The sequence below is a fragment of the Mastacembelus armatus genome, chromosome 3 (assembly GCF_900324485.2).
Source record: "Mastacembelus armatus chromosome 3, fMasArm1.2, whole genome shotgun sequence".
Classification (NCBI taxonomy): domain Eukaryota; kingdom Metazoa; phylum Chordata; class Actinopteri; order Synbranchiformes; family Mastacembelidae; genus Mastacembelus; species Mastacembelus armatus.
The window spans coordinates 12193557-12214201 of NC_046635.1; the positions used below are offsets into that span (position 1 = coordinate 12193557).

The following is a 20645-nucleotide window of genomic DNA, read 5'->3' on the forward strand; positions in this document are numbered from 1 at the left end:
TCACCTTTTCCGGTTTGAACTCTTGGAGAGAAACGTGTGCGATATAACGACGTTTTTTTCCCTTTCACTTTGCTGCTCTTTCTATGAATTTCTACATAAATGAAAAAAAACATTTCCTTCCTGTCATGATTCCCCTTCGGCGGCATGTTGATTGTTTTCACCAATCAGAGTGCGACTTGATTTCTGCTCAGCCAATGGGAGGACAGGATATTCTTTGTGCGTCAGTGGGTGTGACCCGTCAGCAGGAAGCGTCACCTAACAATACAGCCAAGTTTTTGGGTAAGTTTGTACCGACTTTAAGCAAAATTCACTTTACACACAACCATAACAACAGAAAATTAGAAACGACAGTGTCTTTAGCTGGTCAATAAACACAGTCGCATCGTGGCCAACGTTTTATGTCAGTTGTGTCTACTGTACGGGAGGTGTAAGGGCACGAAAAGTCACAAAACACATAACTCCCTGTAAAAAGTCAGCTATTTAACACAACTTTAATTTGGGGTTTATTAAACTGTGTCTGCCTCACGAGTCAGGCTGTGATGCTGCTGCTGATATTATTGAGAGAACAGTCACACCTGTTGCACGTAATGAGGTGAAATTAATGATTTATGTCATTTTTCAAGCTAAATGTGTGTAGTCAATGAGAATATCTTTTCTATGATACTAAATTTTAAATCTTTGGGTGTTTTGCTTATCGCTCCGACAAAAGAAGCAGACTGGATAAGTTAATATGCTATTTTCAATATTTTGTAACATGTGACTTGTGACTGTGTTGGGAAGTTATAGATATATTGATAAATCTGATCATATATATTGACCATTTCATTGTAGCTTTAAATGTAATCTCTAATCCAGTAATGCTACCATTTCCAAGTTTTCCATGTTAATTATTTAACATAAAAAAGCAGTTTGATATAACACAACATTGCAACAAATGAACAATATAAACGAAATCACTTAAGGTGTTAAAACAAAAATTTGATGCATGATCCCATTCAGGAGAGAGGATAGAAACCCTAACGTAATTTAGATTCTTTCTAAAGTTACTGTCTTGTTGGAGGGAAAGCACTTTTCTTTGTTCTCTGCAGCTCAGCAAAAAATAAAATAAATGTGTGACAAATTCAAAGTGAATTTTAAACTAAAAATACTGTAACTTTGGTCAGTAGTGGTTTGACTTGTGTATCACCTACTACAGTGGCTTCATATTGTCTTTGTGGAATTTGTCGGTGACCCCTCACAAGCTGGAACTACCACATTTTGACCATATTGCTTTTTTGCTGATCATTTTCCGATGAACTGAGTAACCTTATTATTTCAGCACACTACAACAAATTGTTGTAATTCATTACTTTTTCTGCCAATTTAAATAAGAAAAACAAATGCTTCCTGCCTCTAGTTGGTCAAACCACACTGTAATGTTAACATGACTTTAAGGAACATATCTTTTTGTGACCAGAGTGGGCTGGCTTATTACACCAACCAGTATTTCTTTCTGTGTATTGGATTGGAAAAATGTGACCTCGCCTTTAAGGCCGTACACACCTTTGCTACACATGTGTTTTCGCTTATTCTGCTTGGTTAGACCTCATATACTGTGCAGCCTGTGCTTGAGTGACATCTCCCTCACCCTCCTGTTGCAGGTTACTACAAACTTATACCTGCATCATGCAATGAGTTTGGTGATGTCTGTAATTCTCAGAATAGCTTCATTCAGCTTTAAGCCTGAGTGCCATGTTTATGCCTTGGAAGCATTCACATTACAGAACAGCGCAGGACATCCGTATGATTAAAGACATGGTTTTGTTAGGGTTACAGATACTGTGTACTGACAGTGTGACACTCTGGTCAGCATGAGACATGCATATTTCTAAAGCTGTTAAGCATTTTATGTTGTATATTCCAGTACACACATGTTGTATGCAGGGCCTATGTATTTAGTACAAATATGGACAGGTTAAAAAACAACAAGTTTGACCTGTTTTGTTTCATAACTGGGGGCTTCAGATGTTTACTGTAAACACAAGTGCAACTTGTTGTTAACATGTTTTGATTTATTTAACAAGATAGCTCTATGTTCACCTCCCGCTGAATTATAACATATGGCTGAAGTTAAACAATAAGGCTAAGTGTCATAAAATGCTCTGCAGTCTGTTTATTCAAGAGCTGATTAACTGATTAGTCCATTAATAGAAGATGAAACACCTCCAACTCAGATAATAGATTTATTTATAGATTTAGATTTAGAAGTAATTTATAAGTCATGAATATAGAAGATTAGCATTGAATTTTTATATTTCATATTATTGCAAATTTATTATTTTTAAAATGTGCGCTGCTGGGTGTACAAAATGTGCAAGTTAAGCACGGCACCTTGGGCTGAGGGAAACTGTGACTGGCATCATCAAAAAACAATCAACAGATGAATTAATAGTGGTTATTGGTAGCCCTGCAATTAATCAGATTGGACCATGTGTTGCTTTTCATTACTTAAAGCCATCATCTGTGGGTCTGTTTACATTGGGAGCTATAAAACATTACACACAATACAAAACACGTAGAACTACAATCATGTTGCATCATCAAAGAGGTTTAAATTACTAATTTGTGGAAGCATTTTCCTGTGAAAATCAATTATTTTTTCCAACTAAATGTCAGATTTGCTGTCCAGGGAATACTAGAGGTTGCCTTTTGGCAGCAAAATAAAAAATGATATATTTTAAGCTCCTGATGATCACTTAATCCTGATACAGCTGGAGAATTAATCTCACACTATACTTTCAGAGCACTGGTAGATAGGATAGCATATAATTACATCCTGGCTAAATTGAGAGTCCTGGAGTCCCAGTAGCTCAAGCTTATTTTGTATTAGTGAAATTTGAGGACATGCATATAACTGAACTCAGGGGACGGCCGTGCACAGTGCTCCACATCCTGAACATGAAGACAACACCAAGAGAGAGCAAGCGGGCGTCAGTGGTTCATTAAGGATACAGGAGTTACGGGGCGGGGCTGAGCTGGGGGAGGGGAAGACTATGTTTAAACTTGTTTCTTGATCTAATGAGGGTTTCAAAAGGAGGTTGGGTAAAAAAAAAAAAGGCTAAGGTGAAGCCACAACAGCTAGGAACAGTCAGGACTGACGTGGTTTTAATTTCAGAAATAAACATATTTTGGCTGTCACTGGTCCTAGATTTCAGTCCAGAGCAACGGAGAGTGTGGAAAAGAAGTGAAGAGATGTGTGCAAGCAGGTTGGAACGGGTGGAGGAAAGTGTCAGGTGTGATGTGTGACAAAAGAGTGTCAGCAAGAATGAAAGGAAAGGTGGACAAGACAGTGGTGAGGCCAGCAGTGTTGTATGGTTTAGAGACAGTGGCACTGAGAAAAGACAAGAGGCAGAGCTGGAGGTAGCAGAGCTGAAGATGTTGAGGTTCTCTCTGGGAGTGACGAGGATGGATAGGATCAGGAATGAGTACATCAGAGGGACAGCTCATGTTAGATGTTTTGGAGAAAAAGCCAGGGAAGCCAGATTGAGATGGTTTGGACATGTTCAGAGCAGGGACAGTGAATACATTGGTAAAACGATGCTGAGGTTAGAGCTGCCAGGAAGGAGGCCTAGAGGAAGACCAAAGAGGAGGTTCTTGGATGTAGTGAAGGAGGACATGAGGATAATTTACATGTTCGTACCTTAAAGCAGGCATCACGAAGGCTGGAAAGGAAGTGGCGTTCCACAAACTTAGAGGAAATTTTTCTAGCCTGGAAAAACAGTCTACTAACATATAAAAAAGCTCTCCGTAAAGCCAGAACTGCATACTATTCATCACTAATAGAGGAAAATAAGAACAATCCCAGGTTTCTTTTCAGCACTGTAGCCAGGCTGACAAAAAGTCACAGCTCCGTTGAGCCCAGTGTTCCCTTAGCTCTCAGCAGTGATGAATTTATGAGTTTCTTTACAAATAAAATCACAACTATTAGAGATAAAATTCAGCAGATGCTTCCTATACCTGCAATAAATGAATCTTTTACTACAGTAGCTCTTGAATCATCTGTAGGACCTCAGTTATGTTTAGACTGCTTCTCTCCTATAGATCTCTCTGAATTTACATCAGTAGTTGCTTCATCGAAATCATCAACGTGTCTCTTGGACCCCATCCCGACTAGACTGCTTAAAGGCACCCTGCCATTAATGAACTCATCTTTATTGGACTTGGTAAATTTATCTCTAGTATCAGGCTACGTACCACAGGCCTTTAAGACTGCAGTAATCAAACCTTTACTCAAAAAGCCTAGTCTTGATCCAGGTGTCTTGGCTAATTATAGACCAATATCCAACCTGCCATTTATTTCTAAAATCCTAGAAAAAGCTGTTGCTAAGCAGCTATCAGACCACTTACACAGGAATGAACTATTTGAAGATTTCCAATCAGGATTTAGAGCACATCATAGTACAGAAACAGCACTGTTGAAAGTTACCAACGATCTTCTCTTAGCCTCAGATAATGGACTTGTTTCGATACTTGTCCTCCTAGACCTTAGTGCAGCATTCGACACCATTGACCACAACATCTTATTACAGAGACTGGAGCATGTGATTGGTATCAGAGGAACAGCGTTAAAGTGGTTCCAATCCTATTTATCGGACAGATTCCAGTTTGTTCATGTCCATGATGAACCTTCCACACGAACAAAAGTTAGTTATGGAGTTCCACAAGGTTCTGTGCTAGGACCGATTCTGTTCACCCTGTACATGCTTCCTTTAGGATATATCATTAGGAAGCACTCTATTAATTACCACTGCTATGCGGATGACACTCAGTTATATCTATCTATTAAACCTGTTAACACAAACCAGTTAACCAGACTTCAAGCCTGTCTAACTGACATAAAGGCTTGGATGACCAGTAACTTTTTACTTTTAAACTCGGAGAAAACAGAAGTCATTATATTTGGGCCTAAAAATCTCAGAAATAACTTTTCTAAAATTATAGCTACTCTAGATGGCATAGCCCTGGCCTCCAGCACTACTGTAAAAAACCTTGGAGTTATTTTTGACCAGGACATGTCCTTTAACTCACACATAAAACAAATTTCTAGAACTGCATTCTTTCACCTGCGCAACATTTCCAAAATTAGGAACATCCTGTCTCAAAATGATGCAGAAAAACTAGTCCATGCGTTTGTTTCCTCAAGGCTAGATTACTGTAACTCATTACTATCTGGATGTCCTAATATCTTAATAAAAAGCCTCCAATTAATCCAGAATGCCGCAGCCAGAGTCCTGACAGGAACTAGCAAGAGAGATCATATTTCTCCTATATTGGCTTCTCTTCATTGGCTCCCTGTAAAATATAGAATAGAATTTAAAATCCTTCTTCTCACATACAAATCCCTTCATAATCAAGCTCCTTCATACCTTAAAGACCTCATAGTACCATATTATCCCAATAGACCACTTCGCTCTCAGAGTGCAGGCCTACTTGTGGTTCCCAGAGTTCTCAAAAGCAGAATGGGAGGCAGAGCCTTTAGCTATCAAGCTCCTCTCCTGTGGAACCAGCTCTCAGCCTGGGTTCAGGAGGCAGACACTCTCTGTACTTTTAAGGCTAGACTTAAAACCTTCCTCTTTGACAAAGCATATAGTTAGGGCTGGCTTCAGGCAACCCTGAACCATCCCTTAGTTAGTTATGCTGCTATAGGCCTAGACTGCCCGAGGACCATCGGTGCACTGAGCTCCCCTACCCCCCCCCCCCCCCCCCCCCCCCTTCTCTCCCACCTCATGTATATTCCACCATTGAATGTTACTAACCTTGTGCTCTCTCTCTCCCCTAGTTTGTGCTCTCTCCCTCCCTCTCTCTCTCTCTCTCTCTGTACCTTCTGCAGGTGTCCCTGGTCCTGGAGCTGTTTATCGCTGATGTGCAGTTACTGGCCCCACCAACTTGCAGTGTCTATTTGTTGTTTATTGTTGCTGTTCTTTTCTCTCTGCTCTATCCACTCACCCCAACCGGTCGAGGCAGATGGCCGCCCAAACTGAGCCCGGTTCTGCTGGAGGTTTTTTTCTTCCGTTAAAGGGAGTTTTTTCCTCTCCACTGTCGCCAAGTGCTTGCTCATAAGGGAATTGTTGGGTTTTTAGTTTTAGTTTTTGTAAAGTGCCTTGAGATGATTTGTATTGTGATTTGGCGCTATACAAATAAAATTGAATTGAAATTGAATTGAATAGATGATTCGCTGTGGCGACCCCTGAAGGGAGCAGCCGAAAGGAAAAGAAGACTGGTCCTTGATTTAGTGAGGCTCAGTGATTTATGGTAGTGGTCAACGTCATGGGTTTTTCTATGGCTGATATCGATTTTTAGAAATCAGTGCAGCTGATGGCCAATTTTTGAATGTTGGGTTTCTTTGGGTGCTGAAGTCAGGTAATGTCAATTTGACCTTACTGTCTGACCTGAAGCTTCTTTAAAAAACAACATATATTCATGTATGGACGAACAGATTTCCACTTAGTGAAGCTTTGCTCAATGCTTCACCTCACTGTCTATAAATGTACTGTAAATGTATTTTCTTGTATAATTGCACAGCGAATATGTGTAAGTTGTCATGAAAATGGTACAGACATAATGGTTTGCTGATTAGCAGTGTGCTCATATTGAAGTATGCACTTTATTGCTGTTTTACCTAAAAAATAATAAAGGTAATCAGTTAGCTCATTATCTGGCAAGTGTGCAGCTAATTCAGCAAACCCTAATAATTATAAGAAGAAGAATGACCAAACTCAATATTCACAGAAACTGTAATCCAGAGCTATCTTCTTCTTCTATTTTGCTTTTACATCTGTGGCGGTCTATAGCAGCAACACTGGGCTGCCTTCAAATGCTCCTGCCTTTTAATCAGCTTAATGTGCTCAGCCATTGGCCAATGCTGAATATGTTTAAAATGGAAAAAATCAGCTGTTTGAATGATCGGTCGACCTCTAGTTTATGGTGGAAGGCTCTGGATCTGTATCTTTTGCCTCAGATCAAAGAAAAGAAAAATAAGTATTAAATATTTGAAATATTATACCATTTAAACATCAACTGTATTGAAATTATTTTGGTTCTACTGAAAATTAATGTTCTAATGAAAGTTGTGATGCACACTGAATATTATTTGCTATTCTGGTAGCAATGATTGCAGGTTATTTTTTCCTTCCAAATTGGTGTGATTGTAGTATTGTTTTTGTCCTTACATTGTAACATTCTTAAAGTTTTGTTATAATGGGAAAAAAACAAGCAGTCACTTATCTTGAAGTCAGTTCTTTTGGTCCCGCCCCCTTTACAGAGGATAAATGGGACAGGACTATAGTACAGCAATACAGATATTACTAATATAAGAAAAAAAAAGTTAATTTGTCAGTCAACTACACATTTATAGAGGAAATCCATAGGCATGAGTGTTTTGGTGAAAAAGTAATCTGACTTTTGAATGGAGAGAAATGAACTGGAACCTTGACAGACCTGGTGGCAGAAATGTGGGGCAATCTAGACATAAAATGAAAATTATCCTAAAGGGAATGAATCATGCACTTGACAATCACAGAGGACAGTAACGTCTTTATCAACAAAACTCCCAGTGTTACAAGAGGTTATATGGTGACTACTTTTAACCTGTATGAACATTTTCTTCAGGTGTACACAGTTCTTTATACAGTAAACACAGAATGTGTTGTAAATCAATGACATAAATGAGTGTTGTTATGTATGATGTTGTGAAGTAGTAGAAACAATGTGGAGTTTATTCTTATAGGATATTTTACAGAAATGTGTGTGTGTGTGTGTGTGTCTCTGTGGCTTTAACGCATCTCTCTATACTCATAGTTCCTCTCGTGTCTTATCCTTGTTGTTGCATGCTCACTGCTGAAACGGTGCAATGTTTTTCAATTTGTGTTCAGAGGATGGCAGACAAGACTGTGGATCGTGGGCCATGGACAGGATGTGCTGTCATTTTTCTGCGCTCGATTTGTCCTGGTGTAAACCTGCTCTCTCTCTACAAAGACCAACAGGGAAAATTCATAATTTTCAAAGTCATCAAGCTGACACTTATAGGTGAGCACCAACTCTTGGATCTGTTAGTTAGATCTGTGTCTCTAGAATACAAATTAAACACATTCATGTCACTGATCAATATTTTCCATGTTCAGATTCTGTAGGAGGTCTCGGTGGGTATGAGATTCTAAAGGTGCATGATGCTGATCCCTTCCTGGGAGTGGAGGTGAAGTTTGTGGATGTGGCAGCATGTCAGCAGTTCCTGGAGAGCTACAGCTCTGGAGCGGTGCGTCAGTCTCTCTCCCAGCATGCCTGCCGGCTTCTTGCTCTGTCCCAAGAGTTTACAGTGGAAACCCAGCTCAAAGCCAGCACACACACCCTGGACTGCTGTCTGGACAAGTTGGAACTTTGCCTACAACACATCCACCTTTCACAGGTATGCTCAGTTTGTCTTTGTTCATTCTTCTTCTCCTGTACAACCTGATTTTGAATTCATGATAGATGATTTTTTTGTTGGGGAGTGGAGTTTGCTTTGCTCTCACCAATTAGTTGGAAGTGACTGTGTCCATCCTTCCAGTGCCATTTTTAGTTCTCATACAAGCAGTGGTAGTGTTTTCTACAAGCAGTTAATCTAATGTTTTTCACACCCATCAAGCAAATATGTTGGTTTGTAAGCTACAACACATTGTTCAGCTGTGTTGCCATTTTCCCGTTAGTACGTTTCATGAAAAGGGCCAGTTTATGGCCATCCAAATAAGGATGACTGTTCTTAATTCTGCCTCTTAAGCTGTGGAAACAGTCTTCAGTGAGCACAACACAAGAGCTATTTGAACTGCTTACAAATCTGAGATGTGGGCTGTGATTCAGAAGCACCAGGCTGGTTCATCTCTTTGGTAACACTTTATGTTTATGGGGCTGATATTATCAAGCTAATTTCCTGGAAACTCACCTCATAATTTGCTAAAAAATATGCTGGTATTTAGCTGTAGGATGTTATGAGAATTTCATGACGGTTCCACAAAATTTGATTTTAATTATAAGGGAAATGGAGAAAGTGTTGTTTACTATATTTATTAATTACTTACTTATTAAGAAAAAGCAGACCAAAATAAAAAAAACAACAACACACAGCTATGCTGCATTTACCATCTAATAATAACTGGTGTGTTTCCCTGAATGCAACAGAGGAAACAAAAGCGCTTACAGAGAAGCTGATCAGTCAAAGACACAGGAAAACAGCAGAGGTTTCAGTTTAGATTAGAAAGTGGAAAGTAGAAGTTGGGGCATTTTTAAGGTAATCAGGAAGTTGGCTCCATCTGTGAGTAGCTCAAAGCAGCTTCACCTTGTTTGGTTGTGACTCAAGGCTTTACTGGCCGACTGCTCCCTAAGGATCTCAGAGCCATGCTCGGTTTATATTCTTCAAGGAGATCAGAGATGTATTTTGGACCTATATCAATGAGTGATTTATAATACATATATACATATATATATACAATACAATATATACATTTTATTTCTACAGAATGATCTAAAAGAAAAGGCATGTTAATTTCTTCGAGTGTAAGTCTGTATATATACAGACAGTGACCTACATGTTCAGTTTGAGTTATTTCATTTTGTGTCAGCCGGAGCGCCTTCGGGATGAGGAGATCGATAGCCTGGAGCAGCAACTGCAGAATCAGGCTCTTGGCTCCACACCGCAGTCGACCACCATCACACAGGAAGTGTCTCCTGTGCCCAGCAACTGCTTCAAGTTTCAAAACAGAGTGTTTGGTGAGTCACAACAACTTTTTACTTTTGAATCTTGTGTAGCTTGCTTTTCACAGACTGCTGTATACTGTAGCCAAAGGAAGGTACAACCAGAAACCATACAGTTTTATGCTTTAGGGCACACTACATCACTTACAGTCCCTAAGTTTTTAAACAAATTAAATCCTTCGCTTGATCTCAACACAGTATTACAGTGAAATTGCAAAGACAGGACACTTTCTTGGGTATTAGTGAACATTAGGATGCATTTATTCATGTTTTACACAACAGTGTTTTGACACCTCTTTCATGTTGCTGCCATTGTGCCCTCCTCATAGCTGTTTGTCTGGTATCTCTCTAATCTAGGCTTTCATAAACCGCTGGTCAGTCTATGTGAAGAGATTAGTGCGAGTACACAGTGTATTTGGTTTGTCTTGTTTTGGATTTGTCGACCTTACTGAAGTGTTAAATTAAAGCACTAACTGATGAGGTCATAAGATGTCGTGAATTAGATTTTCGTGCAGTAATTAGTTTATTTAAGATTTTTAAAGATTTCAATTCTACTTCCTCAGATATATTAATGTGTCTGGGCACAGTCTTGCTTTTAAATTGAAATTAAGGAAAATTAATCTGATACTGGGCAAGACAGGTTTGAAATACAAAAACACACTAATGAATTTATTACATATTGACTTCTGTCCATTTACTCATTCAGCTGGTGCATGACAAATTCACATTATGCAATTAACATGCATTCCCAGGTGGCACAAATCATTTATTTAATAGCAGCCAAGCATCAATTACCACAAGTGTTAACTTTTAATAGTGTAATGTGAGCAGTTTTTTGGTAGCAACTGTTTTAAACCTCAAGCTATCAAACTGCTAACTCCCTCTGTATTGTGAATACAATTAGACATAAAATCTACTTTGGAACGATGCTGAAACAAAACAGAACTGCCCAGCAGCTGAAATGAAATAACAATACTCACATTAAATTTTTCTCCTGAGATTTGTAAATTGATGCTGGTGGTTTTGATGACAAGGGAAAGTGGGGAAGTGATATGTATTAAAATTTCTAAGCTGATTTTATTTTAAACAGCAAAGAACAAGCAGAGACCTTGGCCACACCACAAAGCCTGATTGTTCAGTCATGCAAAAACTTGTTAAAAACTTAAGTTGCACTAATAAGTATTTTGATATTGGCAGTTAATCAAATGATGATTTAACATGAAGGGGGCTCAGCTGAAAACCTCTAATACTGTATATCCATTTAACACTTACCTCCTCAGCACCAAACAGCAGACAAACAAAGTTAGTGAATAGCTGGTGAACACAGTGGGGCATTTAACAGCTAAAAAGACAAATGATTCCCACAAAAATTAAAAAAGGAGAGTGATTATTGATCATTTGTCAGGTGAAGAGAAACCTGACTTTCCCAAGTGGAAAAAAAAAATTTAATGTTGTTTTAATACCTACAAGACATTATATTTGATGGAAACCAATGCTGAGTAAAGGCTCTTAATGATAATATATAATGAGTCTAATGCATAAATATCCTGTTGATGTTAACAGCAAGTCTTTGTTGACTTGTTGTCTGTTTACATATACACTCACTTATTGGTTTATTAGGTACACCAAGCTAAAAGCAATGTCTACTCCAACAGTGCTGTAATAAATCCTTCTTCCTGAAGAAGAAAATGTTCAGTTTGTTTCAGAGCTGTTGATTCAGCTGTGTGATCATTTTGGAGGCTGTTAAACTGTGCTGCAGTATTCAGAGAGGTGTTTCTGTTATCTATCCTGTCATTACTGATAAATGGGCTGTACAAAATAACAGAAACATAATATAAACTATGGTCTCCAAAATGACCATAAAGAGGAATCCACAGTTCTTTAAACTGAACAGGATAAGGTTCATGAAGGACATGGTTTCCACAGGTTTTTCAAAAATCTAAAATCCTATCAACTGAATTTTAGATCTTAAATGACTTAAAATGTGTTAAATATGATTTTGGTAGGTCACATTAATTATTGATATGTTTACATTAAGTTACTTTTTTTAAATTTATCTTCTACAGTGTCACATTAAGTTCAGTCTCAAAAAAGTCTTAAATTTAACAGAATGAAACATGCAGAAACCCTGGAAGGAGGATTTATCACAGGACTGTTGTATTGGTAGTTTTAAGTTGTGTACTCAATAAACTACCAACTGAGTCATATGTTACAGTTGATAACAATTAAGTACAGTTTACATGAATATTTTCTTCCTTCATCCTTTGGCCTGGCAGAGGACCGAATGTTGACAGCGGCCGATGTTCAGAGCTTTTCTAACGGAGTGGGGCGTCAGTGGAAACATGTAGGGAGAGCCCTGGGGAAGAGCTGCAGGGCTTTGAAGGGTCCAGCCATAGACAACCTGGCATATGAGTATGAGAGGGAAGGGCTGTATGAGCAAGCCTATCAGCTGCTTAGCCGCTTCATCCAGGCGGAGGGGAGAGCAGCCAAGCTGAGCCGGCTGGTCAAAGCACTGGAGGACTGCAAACTCACCAGCCTGGCAGAAAATATTCTGGACATACAGACACGAGAGTAACAGTTTTTGTTTTTGATTGACATCTGTTACCTTCACTGTTGAAATCATTCTGTGTGTTTCTGAACAGGCTGTGTGATTTATATCTTGATTTTCTTCAGTTATTAGTATTGTTGATAATTATTTTCATTTATATAAAATTATCACTGTTCAAAAATATTCTGTAATTAGTTTAATATGCTGTTTAAATTGTTTTCATCATGTACCTTTTTTATTTTTTTCTACAAATGGCTACATAAAAATTAAATGGTTGTTTAAAAAAAAGTCTTGTTTGTGTTTGATGCATTAGTGTAATTAAAACTGAAAGCATAATTTTGTCTCTCAGGTATAATTTAGTATTAATCCTCCCTGCCTCTTTAACACCACTCCCTGTCAGTCACACACACGTGCACATACTCATATGATTAAACTGCTGGTTACAGGTGCTGTCTGAATGTGTGTAGATGCCTGCTTGTATCACGTTGTGAGAGCTTCCGTGTGGAGAGATGGAGATTGCAGCTGATGTGAGGTGTGTGGAGGTTTTATCTGAACCTAGCTGTCAATGTGGAAATTCACTGATGGATGGAGCATGTGCAGGTTGAGCTTCTATGGCTCCTTATGGCTAGTATCAAACAGAATACGCTGTAAAAGTCCAACCCTCAGTCTTACTCCACTTAACCAGGCAAGTAATGTGTCCAGATGTGATGTGAGGATTAGAAGCTTTTATAATACTCGCAAACATTTATTACTGTTGTTATACCACAACCCCCAACACACACAGTTAAATTATAAAGACATTACTGGTTACTTATGAGGTATTGCACAGAAAACATATAGACTTTTTGTAAAATATATTGTATTAGTACATATTCAACTTCCCATAAGTATATAAAAGTCTGTAAAATCAACTCTACCAACTCTACAACAAATGCTTATGTTTATATATTGGAAATAACAAGCAACTAATTCAGTATTAATACTAGACCTTTTTTGGGGGGAATTTTTTTACTTTTTAACAGCCTACATACAAATTTGTTTTTTTACTTTATAGTACTCCATGGCATTTCAGGAAGAAATGTAGCTACTTTTTACTCAACTACATTTATTTGACAGCTGAAGTTACTTGTTACTTATATATTTATAACACATGTTCACTTTTACTTAGGAAGACTGAACATTGTTTATTTTTCAGCAATTATCTATACACGCATATTCCTATTTAGGGTCACAGGGATCTGCTGGAGCCAATCCCAGCTCTCTTCAGGTGAAAGGCAGGGGTACACCCTAGACAGGTCACCAGTCCATCACAGAGTCACATTGAGACAAACAACCTCACACACTCACACCCACTCCTATGGGCAATTGAGAGTCACCAATCAACCTGACATACATGTTTTTGGACTGTGGGAGGAAACCTGGGGGCCCGGAGAAAACCCACACAAGCACAGGGAGAACATGCAAACTCCACACAGAAAGGCCCCCGCTGGGTTTCGAAACCAGGAACCTTCTTGCTGTGAGGCAACAATGCTGACCACTCATCCAACATGCTGCCCTTATTTTTAATATATGTAATTTGTAAAAAGTTGTTTTACTGGTAGTGGAATAACAGAGAACATTTAAGTGATATGTTTAAGTCTGATTTTGAGAGTAATTTTGCTACTTTATCTTCTACTACAGTACATTTCAGAGGTGAATATTGTGCTAAAATGTAAGATAACATTTACCATGAAAATCAGTCTTTTAAATATTGAAACTAACACGAGAATAATCTATCACAGGTCGTGATTAAACCACGCCTCCTCTGACGCCACACAGATCGAGGTGAGTCTCGCGCAGACAGCAACGCTCCCTCCTCTCGCGCCCCTCCCGTCTGCCCGCGTGAACAGATACGGTGAAACTGCTCGCGCTCGCTGTCTTCACCATCCTCATCACCAGCGCCGCCCTGTAGAGAGAGAGAGAGCTTGACACCCCCACCCTCCCCACCTAACAACCCCAACCCCGCAGGCTCAACGACCCCACCCCCCAACACCCCCTGAGAGAGGGGACGGAGCGAGCGACACTCTCGGAGTCACGGAGGAAAGACAGTTTCTGCGTCCTGGCTACGTTTTGCCCTCAGTCCGGGCCTAATGCTGTAGCAGACCGCGCAGGAGAACCGAGCGAGCGACAACGCACTGATTGAGAGTCGGTGAGGGACAGGGCGGACCGGAGAGACGACGGGATTGTTCATTCGCCTGGAAACATGGGATGTACACTGAGCGCCGAGGAGCGCGCAGCTCTGGACCGGAGCAAAGCCATCGAGAAAAACCTGAAAGAGGACGGGATGGTCGCCGCCAAGGACGTCAAACTGCTTCTGCTCGGTAAGAGAAGAGCCTCCCCGGCCGCGGGGCTGCTGCGCGTCGGTTTGCTTGTAGTAGGACTGCATGGGGCGGAGGTGCTCTCCGTGGTACTGATTTCACTGCCGGCTCTCACTCTGCCTTCCGTTTCTCCACAGGCGGCGGAGAGTCCGGCAAAAGCACCATCGTCAAACAGATGAAGTAAGTGCCTTTTTTTGCTTATTTTAACACTCCCCGACACAGCCAGAGTGAAAGGCCCGAGATTGCGCCTCCCCTCTCTGTGCTACGGCAGGTCGAGCCGCCATGTTTCGAGAGGCCGGAGCCCTGGAGGAGTGCCGGTGACTCGAGCACCTCCTGCAGACCGACAGTGAGGCTGCGGAGGCGGCACCGGCGCCTCCCAGGGTGCTGTTCACCGCCTGGGTGCTGAAATGTAGTTAAGGAGGGTTTTACTTGACTGCAGGCAGGGTGCGACTGGGGAGATGTGGGTGTTGTTTCAGTGTGTGTGTGTGTGTGTGTGTGTGTGTGTGTGTGTGTGTGTGTGTGTGTGTGTGTGTGTGTGAATTACAGTGAGGTCACTGCAGCTCCATTAGTGAATACCTCTGCTTTTAATCTTAATGGCTTTAAGTGCCCGATATCGCCGGGAGTACTTTGCCTATAAAGCGGATTTACGCAGAAATATGGCTTCTAAAACCGCATCTAAACCTCCTCCTAAGCTAAATCACTCTATGATGTTTTAAATCGCCGTTGTTTTCTCTAAACCTCTTAGTTAAGTTTCTAGATATTTCACTCCGCAAAAGGCACTGTCCTCTCTATGTTTTGTCCTGTCAGACATCTCTCCCAGTCTTTGTGGGTGCTGTGTCTCTGCCTCCATCCTGCACAGCGCATCCCAGCCTGCACAGCAATGACTGCGCCCTCCTTTCCTCCTCCTTCCTCTTTCCTTCACCTCATTACCCTCCCCATGGACTCTGGTTGTCCCTAACTCACCGCTCTGCCCTGAACTGGAGACACTGGGCCAAATAGTGTTTACAAACGCTTTTCAGGGTTTGTTTTAGCAGGGGCAGCAGCAGATGGATGCGTTTTACTACTCACTGTGGGCCATAAAGCTCAGATATTGGAGGGTAAATTTAGCATGCTCTGCTGTGATTTGTCCACTTGTCATCATCATCATCACACTCAGAGTTTCTTTATATTATCTGATCCAGGCCTGGCTGTTATGTGAGAAACTATACATGATCAGGTTTTACTGCATTGTGGGTGTGAAGAAAAGAGCCTGGGAAGCCACTAGCAGCAACTTTACAATTTAAAAAAAAACCTAAATTTGAGAAAATGTGGAGTAGGTTCAGGGCAGATTATATGATTTAAAGAAGAAGGTGCTTTATTGATGTGTGATGTAGTAGATCTGCAGCTGCAGAAATTCAAGTCTACTTTTACACTTTTTTTGTTTTTAGATGCTGTGATGAGTCAGTTATGTTTTCATCAACTCTACATACTGTATATATAGATCGGAAAATTAGCTCATTGAATTAAAAATTAATCATTCTGATAATTTTTTTACTAGTTTAATGTTGGAGTGTTAGTGGGAAAAACATTTGAAGACTTCATATTAGGATATGGAAAATTAAAACAGATATTTGTCAATTTGTCTGCTACTTTATAGTCAATAATAAGCAAATGAATCAATATTAAAATTATTGCACACCTAAATTATTTATATCCTTTGCTGTGTTAAAGTGCATGTCTAATGTCTGCTCACTAAAGGTTAATGTTTTATTTCATAAGACAGTTTTATATGTTAGTGGATGTGGGGCTTGGCCAGGTGTCTATCATACCTTATTTGTTTTTCTCATCAAACATCGACTTCTAAGCACAAAGGAGTCAAGATAAGTTGCTGAAGTTTAAATGTGGTCTTCAGGCCAGTTTCAGGAAGATAGTGTATATGAGGCCATGGTGAATGTGTGCTGGTGTTTAAGTGTGTCCTACTAAATGTAACAGCACAGTGCTGTGTAGTGTGATTGATTAGTGCTTTGATTGATTCCACTTCACTGCCCATCATAAATTATAAATGGCTTAAATATCACATTACTGTCCAAGCACAGATCGCAGACCGAGTGTGTGATCAAACATACTGACACTTTTAAGGATGTATTTCAGCAACAAGGGGGAGATGATTGGAAGACATGTGTTGTGTTTGATGCCAACTGACAATCTGTCAAAACACATAGCCCTTTATTTTGAATAGGCAATTCTTTGCAGGAGCATATGGACATGTGACATCTTCTGTTTAGTCCATGCTTGTGTCTGTATGCTAATATCTGTGTGCGCATGCAGGATTATCCATGAAGATGGCTTTTCTGGGGATGACGTGAAGCAGTATAAGCCTGTGGTCTACAGCAACACCATCCAGAGCTTGGCAGCCATCCTCCGAGCCATGGACTCACTGGGCATTGAGTTTGGAGACAAGGATAGAAAAGTTAGTCTTACTTTCCCTCTCCAGCTGAATTGTTCACCTACAGACAGCCTAGAAACTGAGATTTTATTTATGCATCTTGAAATTTATGGCTCAAATGTTATAGGGCTAAAGTAGGACTGTCATTTTGGTCTGGCTTTTTAAGAACTCAATCATGGCAATGTTTGGCTTATTAATTACTTTGCACTACTGCTTTACAGAAAACCACTGTGGATTAAAGATTTTGAATATCAAAAATCCCACAATACCAGTACAACTGGGGATCAAAAATAAATATACAGGTGTAACTTTCCTCTCCCCCTGAGCTTGTGAAAATCTATTTGTCCAGGCTGATGCTAAGCTGGTTTGTGATGTGGTCAGTCGTATGGAGGACACCGAGCCATACTCTGCTGAACTTCTCAGTGCGATGAAACGTTTATGGGCTGATGCTGGGACTCAGGAGTGTTTCAACCGTGCCCGGGAATACCAGCTTAATGATTCTGCAAAATAGTGAGTACAACAAAAGGACCATAAGAAGCCCTATTTGCAAAAGTCTTCTAATCCACAGTCTTCCTCCCTTCTGTCTTCAGTTATCTGGACAGTCTAGATCGGATCGGGGCAGCAGACTACCAGCCCACAGAGCAGGATATCCTGAGAACCCGAGTGAAGACCACGGGTATTGTCGAAACCCACTTCACCTTCAAAAACCTCCATTTCAGGTAGTGAGCACATAGTCACTGCAGCATTGTAGCTCATGTCGATTTGGCCTTTGTTGTTGACATTTTGTCTTAGATTAAGTTTCGGGGACTGTAGCTCTGTGTCTGAGCAGACATCTTGCACTTTCTCCAGGCTGTTTGACGTGGGAGGTCAGAGGTCAGAGAGGAAAAAGTGGATCCACTGCTTTGAAGATGTGACAGCCATTATCTTCTGTGTGGCTCTGAGTGGATACGACCAGGTGCTCCATGAAGATGAAACAACTGTAAGTGTGACTTTTCTTCATACATGCATAATTCCTGAGTTGCACAATTCATAACAGGGCTCTGACTGAGGTTAGAGACTAATACTGGGGTGTCTTTGTGGCCTAGCGGTTAACGTACATGTTATGTAAGGGCTGGCGACCCTCACTTGCCCATCACAGGCAAAATGCCAAAACACATGAATAATTACAGGCTGATGACCCTGAATCCATATATGAAAAACTTGCAGGATACACATGTAACTCTCTCCACACAAGACACACTCTGCTCCAAGTTCAAAAAAGGACAGTGACACTACCATTATTATATTAAATAAACTGAAAAATCATCTATTTATTTAATTATTTTAAAAGGATTACTTTATTACTTTTTTTGGTATAAAATGTGTGTGTCCAATTTATGTCAGCCTGGTGGTTAGGTTATTAGGAAAATCACAAAAAAAATTTTAATTTTTATAATCCTAACAAATCTTCAATAAAATACAACCTTTCACAGATTACCCTTTAACAGATACCATGTGGTATTCTGTCAGTAATACATCAGGCAAATAGTCAGACCATACATTGGCTGCTGTTGTTAACTGCTTTATTTAGTTGTTACAGCGGCTTTTTCTTGTAACCCAATATGCTTGAGTTCTCTCCACAGTGGAACACTAACCTCATATTTACTATTGCACCAGAACCGCATGCACGAGTCACTTATGCTCTTCGACTCCATCTGTAACAACAAGTTCTTCATTGACACCTCCATCATCCTCTTCCTTAACAAGAAGGATCTGTTTGCTGAGAAGATTAAGAAGTCACCACTGACGATCTGTTTTCCAGAATACACAGGTGAGTCCATTTTATTCATTTTCATTCTTAGCCTGGAGCAAAGTGACATGAACATTAGGCCTTCATGCTCTCTGGTTTTTTCTCTCTCTGTTTGCTCCACCTGCCCACAGGTGCTAACACTTACGACGATGCTACTGCATATATTCAGGTTCAGTTTGAGAGTAAGAACCGCTCTCCCAATAAGGAGATCTACTGTCACCTGACCTGTGCTACAGACACAGGAAACATCCAGGTAGTGTTTGATGCCGTCACTGACATCATTATTGCAAACAACCTTCGAGGGTGTGGCTTATACTGAGGCCTGACCAAGCACAGAGGTTGTCATGGAGTATATGAGGTGTTAATAATGATAATTTTGATGATACTTAAACACATAAATATGTAATTCTACACGTCCAAATGGACCCAAAGAGCTGCCGTCAGACACCACACTGGATTATTGCCATGATTTGTTCCCTTTCTTTTGCTTTGATTCCAGCATACAACCCAGGTTTTGTCTTATGTGTTTTAGAGCTGAATGTTTCATGTTTTGGTGATGTCTGTCTCAACTAGGCCAGAAGCGGCAGCACCAGAGGTTTATTCAGCTCAAGCCTTGTTTTTGCAAAACCAACCCAAGAAATGCATCATAAGGCGTGTATAATGTCATTTTTAACCACAAGTTGAAATATTGTCTCAGTATTTATGGGACATTTTTATGTGTAAGTCTCAAGACATTTATATCTGTGCTGAATACAGCCTCTGGTGCCCTGTTTGAAGGGCTGCTGAGTGTATGGAGGTGGACATGATGAAGATGATGTTGGGGAGGTACTGTACTTGTGGCTGAGGGTCATGTTTGGAAGCAAGGAGCCTATTTTAACTCTCAGAAGGGACAAAGCTTCCCTCTCGTTCTGAACCATACATGACTGCGTAGCCTGCAGGTCTGTTCCACTCTGTTTTCTCTTTTACTTCCAAACATAATGAAAGAGAGGATCCTTCTGTTCAGTGTGGCTGCAATTTGCCATTGGCCTCTTGCAGCGTGAGGAAATGATTATCCGCCAATGATAATGCAAAGAAATAAAAAAAGTCATAATGGTGCCAACCATCTGAGATCAGCAGATAGGGCATTAGGATCAGAAATTAAAGCTCATACTATCAACTAATATTATTTAGGTATCAGATATAACATTCATTATCATCTAACAATTTATTTATTTAAACCCCATTTCCTACATGCCTCCTCCTACCTCCTGAAATCCCGTGCCACATTTATTTCTTCTCATGAAAACCTGTGGTACACCAATACCTGTCTACGCTTCAGAGGGTGGAAAGCAGCCCTCCAATGACACCATGTTCTCTGTGTGAAGCTTTACCCTTCGATGTGAATCTGTGTAGAAATAGAAGACTGCACGAGGAGAACAATATCATTTGAGGCAGCCTCTGTCTGGGGGGGGGGGGGGGGGGGGGGCGGGGTCTTCTCTCCCTCTTCTCTCCAGATCAGTAAACAGGGAACCATTATCCCCACCTGTCATGTTTCTCTTTTCACAGAGAAAAAGTACAGCTCTCCATTTTCACCTGTGCCCCCAGAAATTCATCTTCCCATGCCTGTATACGCTTTACCTATCACATATCAGTCCTCATATCCTCCTTTTTCACCTTAAAAGCACCGTACTGTATATATATATATGATTATACCGATTTTTTTTTTTACTGTGAATGTTTTTGTGCTGCACCCCATCCTATTTGGTAGTTTCTTGGTTGCTCTCA

General features: G+C 40.3%; 2 protein-coding genes across 2 annotated transcripts; both read left to right on the forward strand.

Annotated features, from left to right (window-relative positions):
* Positions 1-224: 224 nt before the first annotated feature.
* Positions 225-12531, forward strand: tradd (tnfrsf1a-associated via death domain). The gene is made up of 5 exons (XM_026320310.2): positions 225-279; positions 7911-8064; positions 8160-8440; positions 9630-9777; positions 12039-12531. Exons 2-5 carry the CDS (start codon positions 7914-7916, stop codon positions 12335-12337), a joined length of 879 nt encoding a protein of 292 aa, XP_026176095.1. The 5' UTR covers positions 225-279; positions 7911-7913; the 3' UTR covers positions 12338-12531.
* Positions 12532-14358: 1827 nt separating this feature from the next.
* On the forward strand, positions 14359-20271 carry gnao1b (guanine nucleotide binding protein (G protein), alpha activating activity polypeptide O, b). Its single transcript, XM_026320271.1, has 8 exons — positions 14359-14670; positions 14805-14847; positions 16975-17116; positions 17442-17602; positions 17683-17811; positions 17942-18071; positions 18749-18902; positions 19013-20271. The coding sequence occupies exons 1-8, from the start codon at positions 14553-14555 to the stop codon at positions 19198-19200; spliced, it is 1065 nt and encodes a 354-aa protein (XP_026176056.1). The 5' UTR covers positions 14359-14552; the 3' UTR covers positions 19201-20271.
* Positions 20272-20645: the final 374 nt, after the last annotated feature.

What these genes read in the sequence shown, in the direction of transcription:
- tradd (XM_026320310.2), top strand. Translation starts at nt 7,914, where the DNA reads ATGGCAGACAAGACTGTGGATCGTGGGCCATGGACAGGATGTGCTGTC. An exon ending in CATCAAGCTGACACTTATAG is followed by an intron (nt 8,065 to 8,159) that starts GTGAGCACCAAC and finishes TTCCATGTTCAG; the next exon opens with ATTCTGTAGGAGGTCTCGGT. An exon ending in AACACATCCACCTTTCACAG is followed by an intron (nt 8,441 to 9,629) that starts GTATGCTCAGTT and finishes ATTTTGTGTCAG; the next exon opens with CCGGAGCGCCTTCGGGATGA.
- gnao1b (XM_026320271.1), top strand. Translation starts at nt 14,553, where the DNA reads ATGGGATGTACACTGAGCGCCGAGGAGCGCGCAGCTCTGGACCGGAGC. An exon ending in CTTAATGATTCTGCAAAATA is followed by an intron (nt 17,603 to 17,682) that starts GTGAGTACAACA and finishes TTCTGTCTTCAG; the next exon opens with TTATCTGGACAGTCTAGATC. An exon ending in CTGTTTTCCAGAATACACAG is followed by an intron (nt 18,903 to 19,012) that starts GTGAGTCCATTT and finishes ACCTGCCCACAG; the next exon opens with GTGCTAACACTTACGACGAT.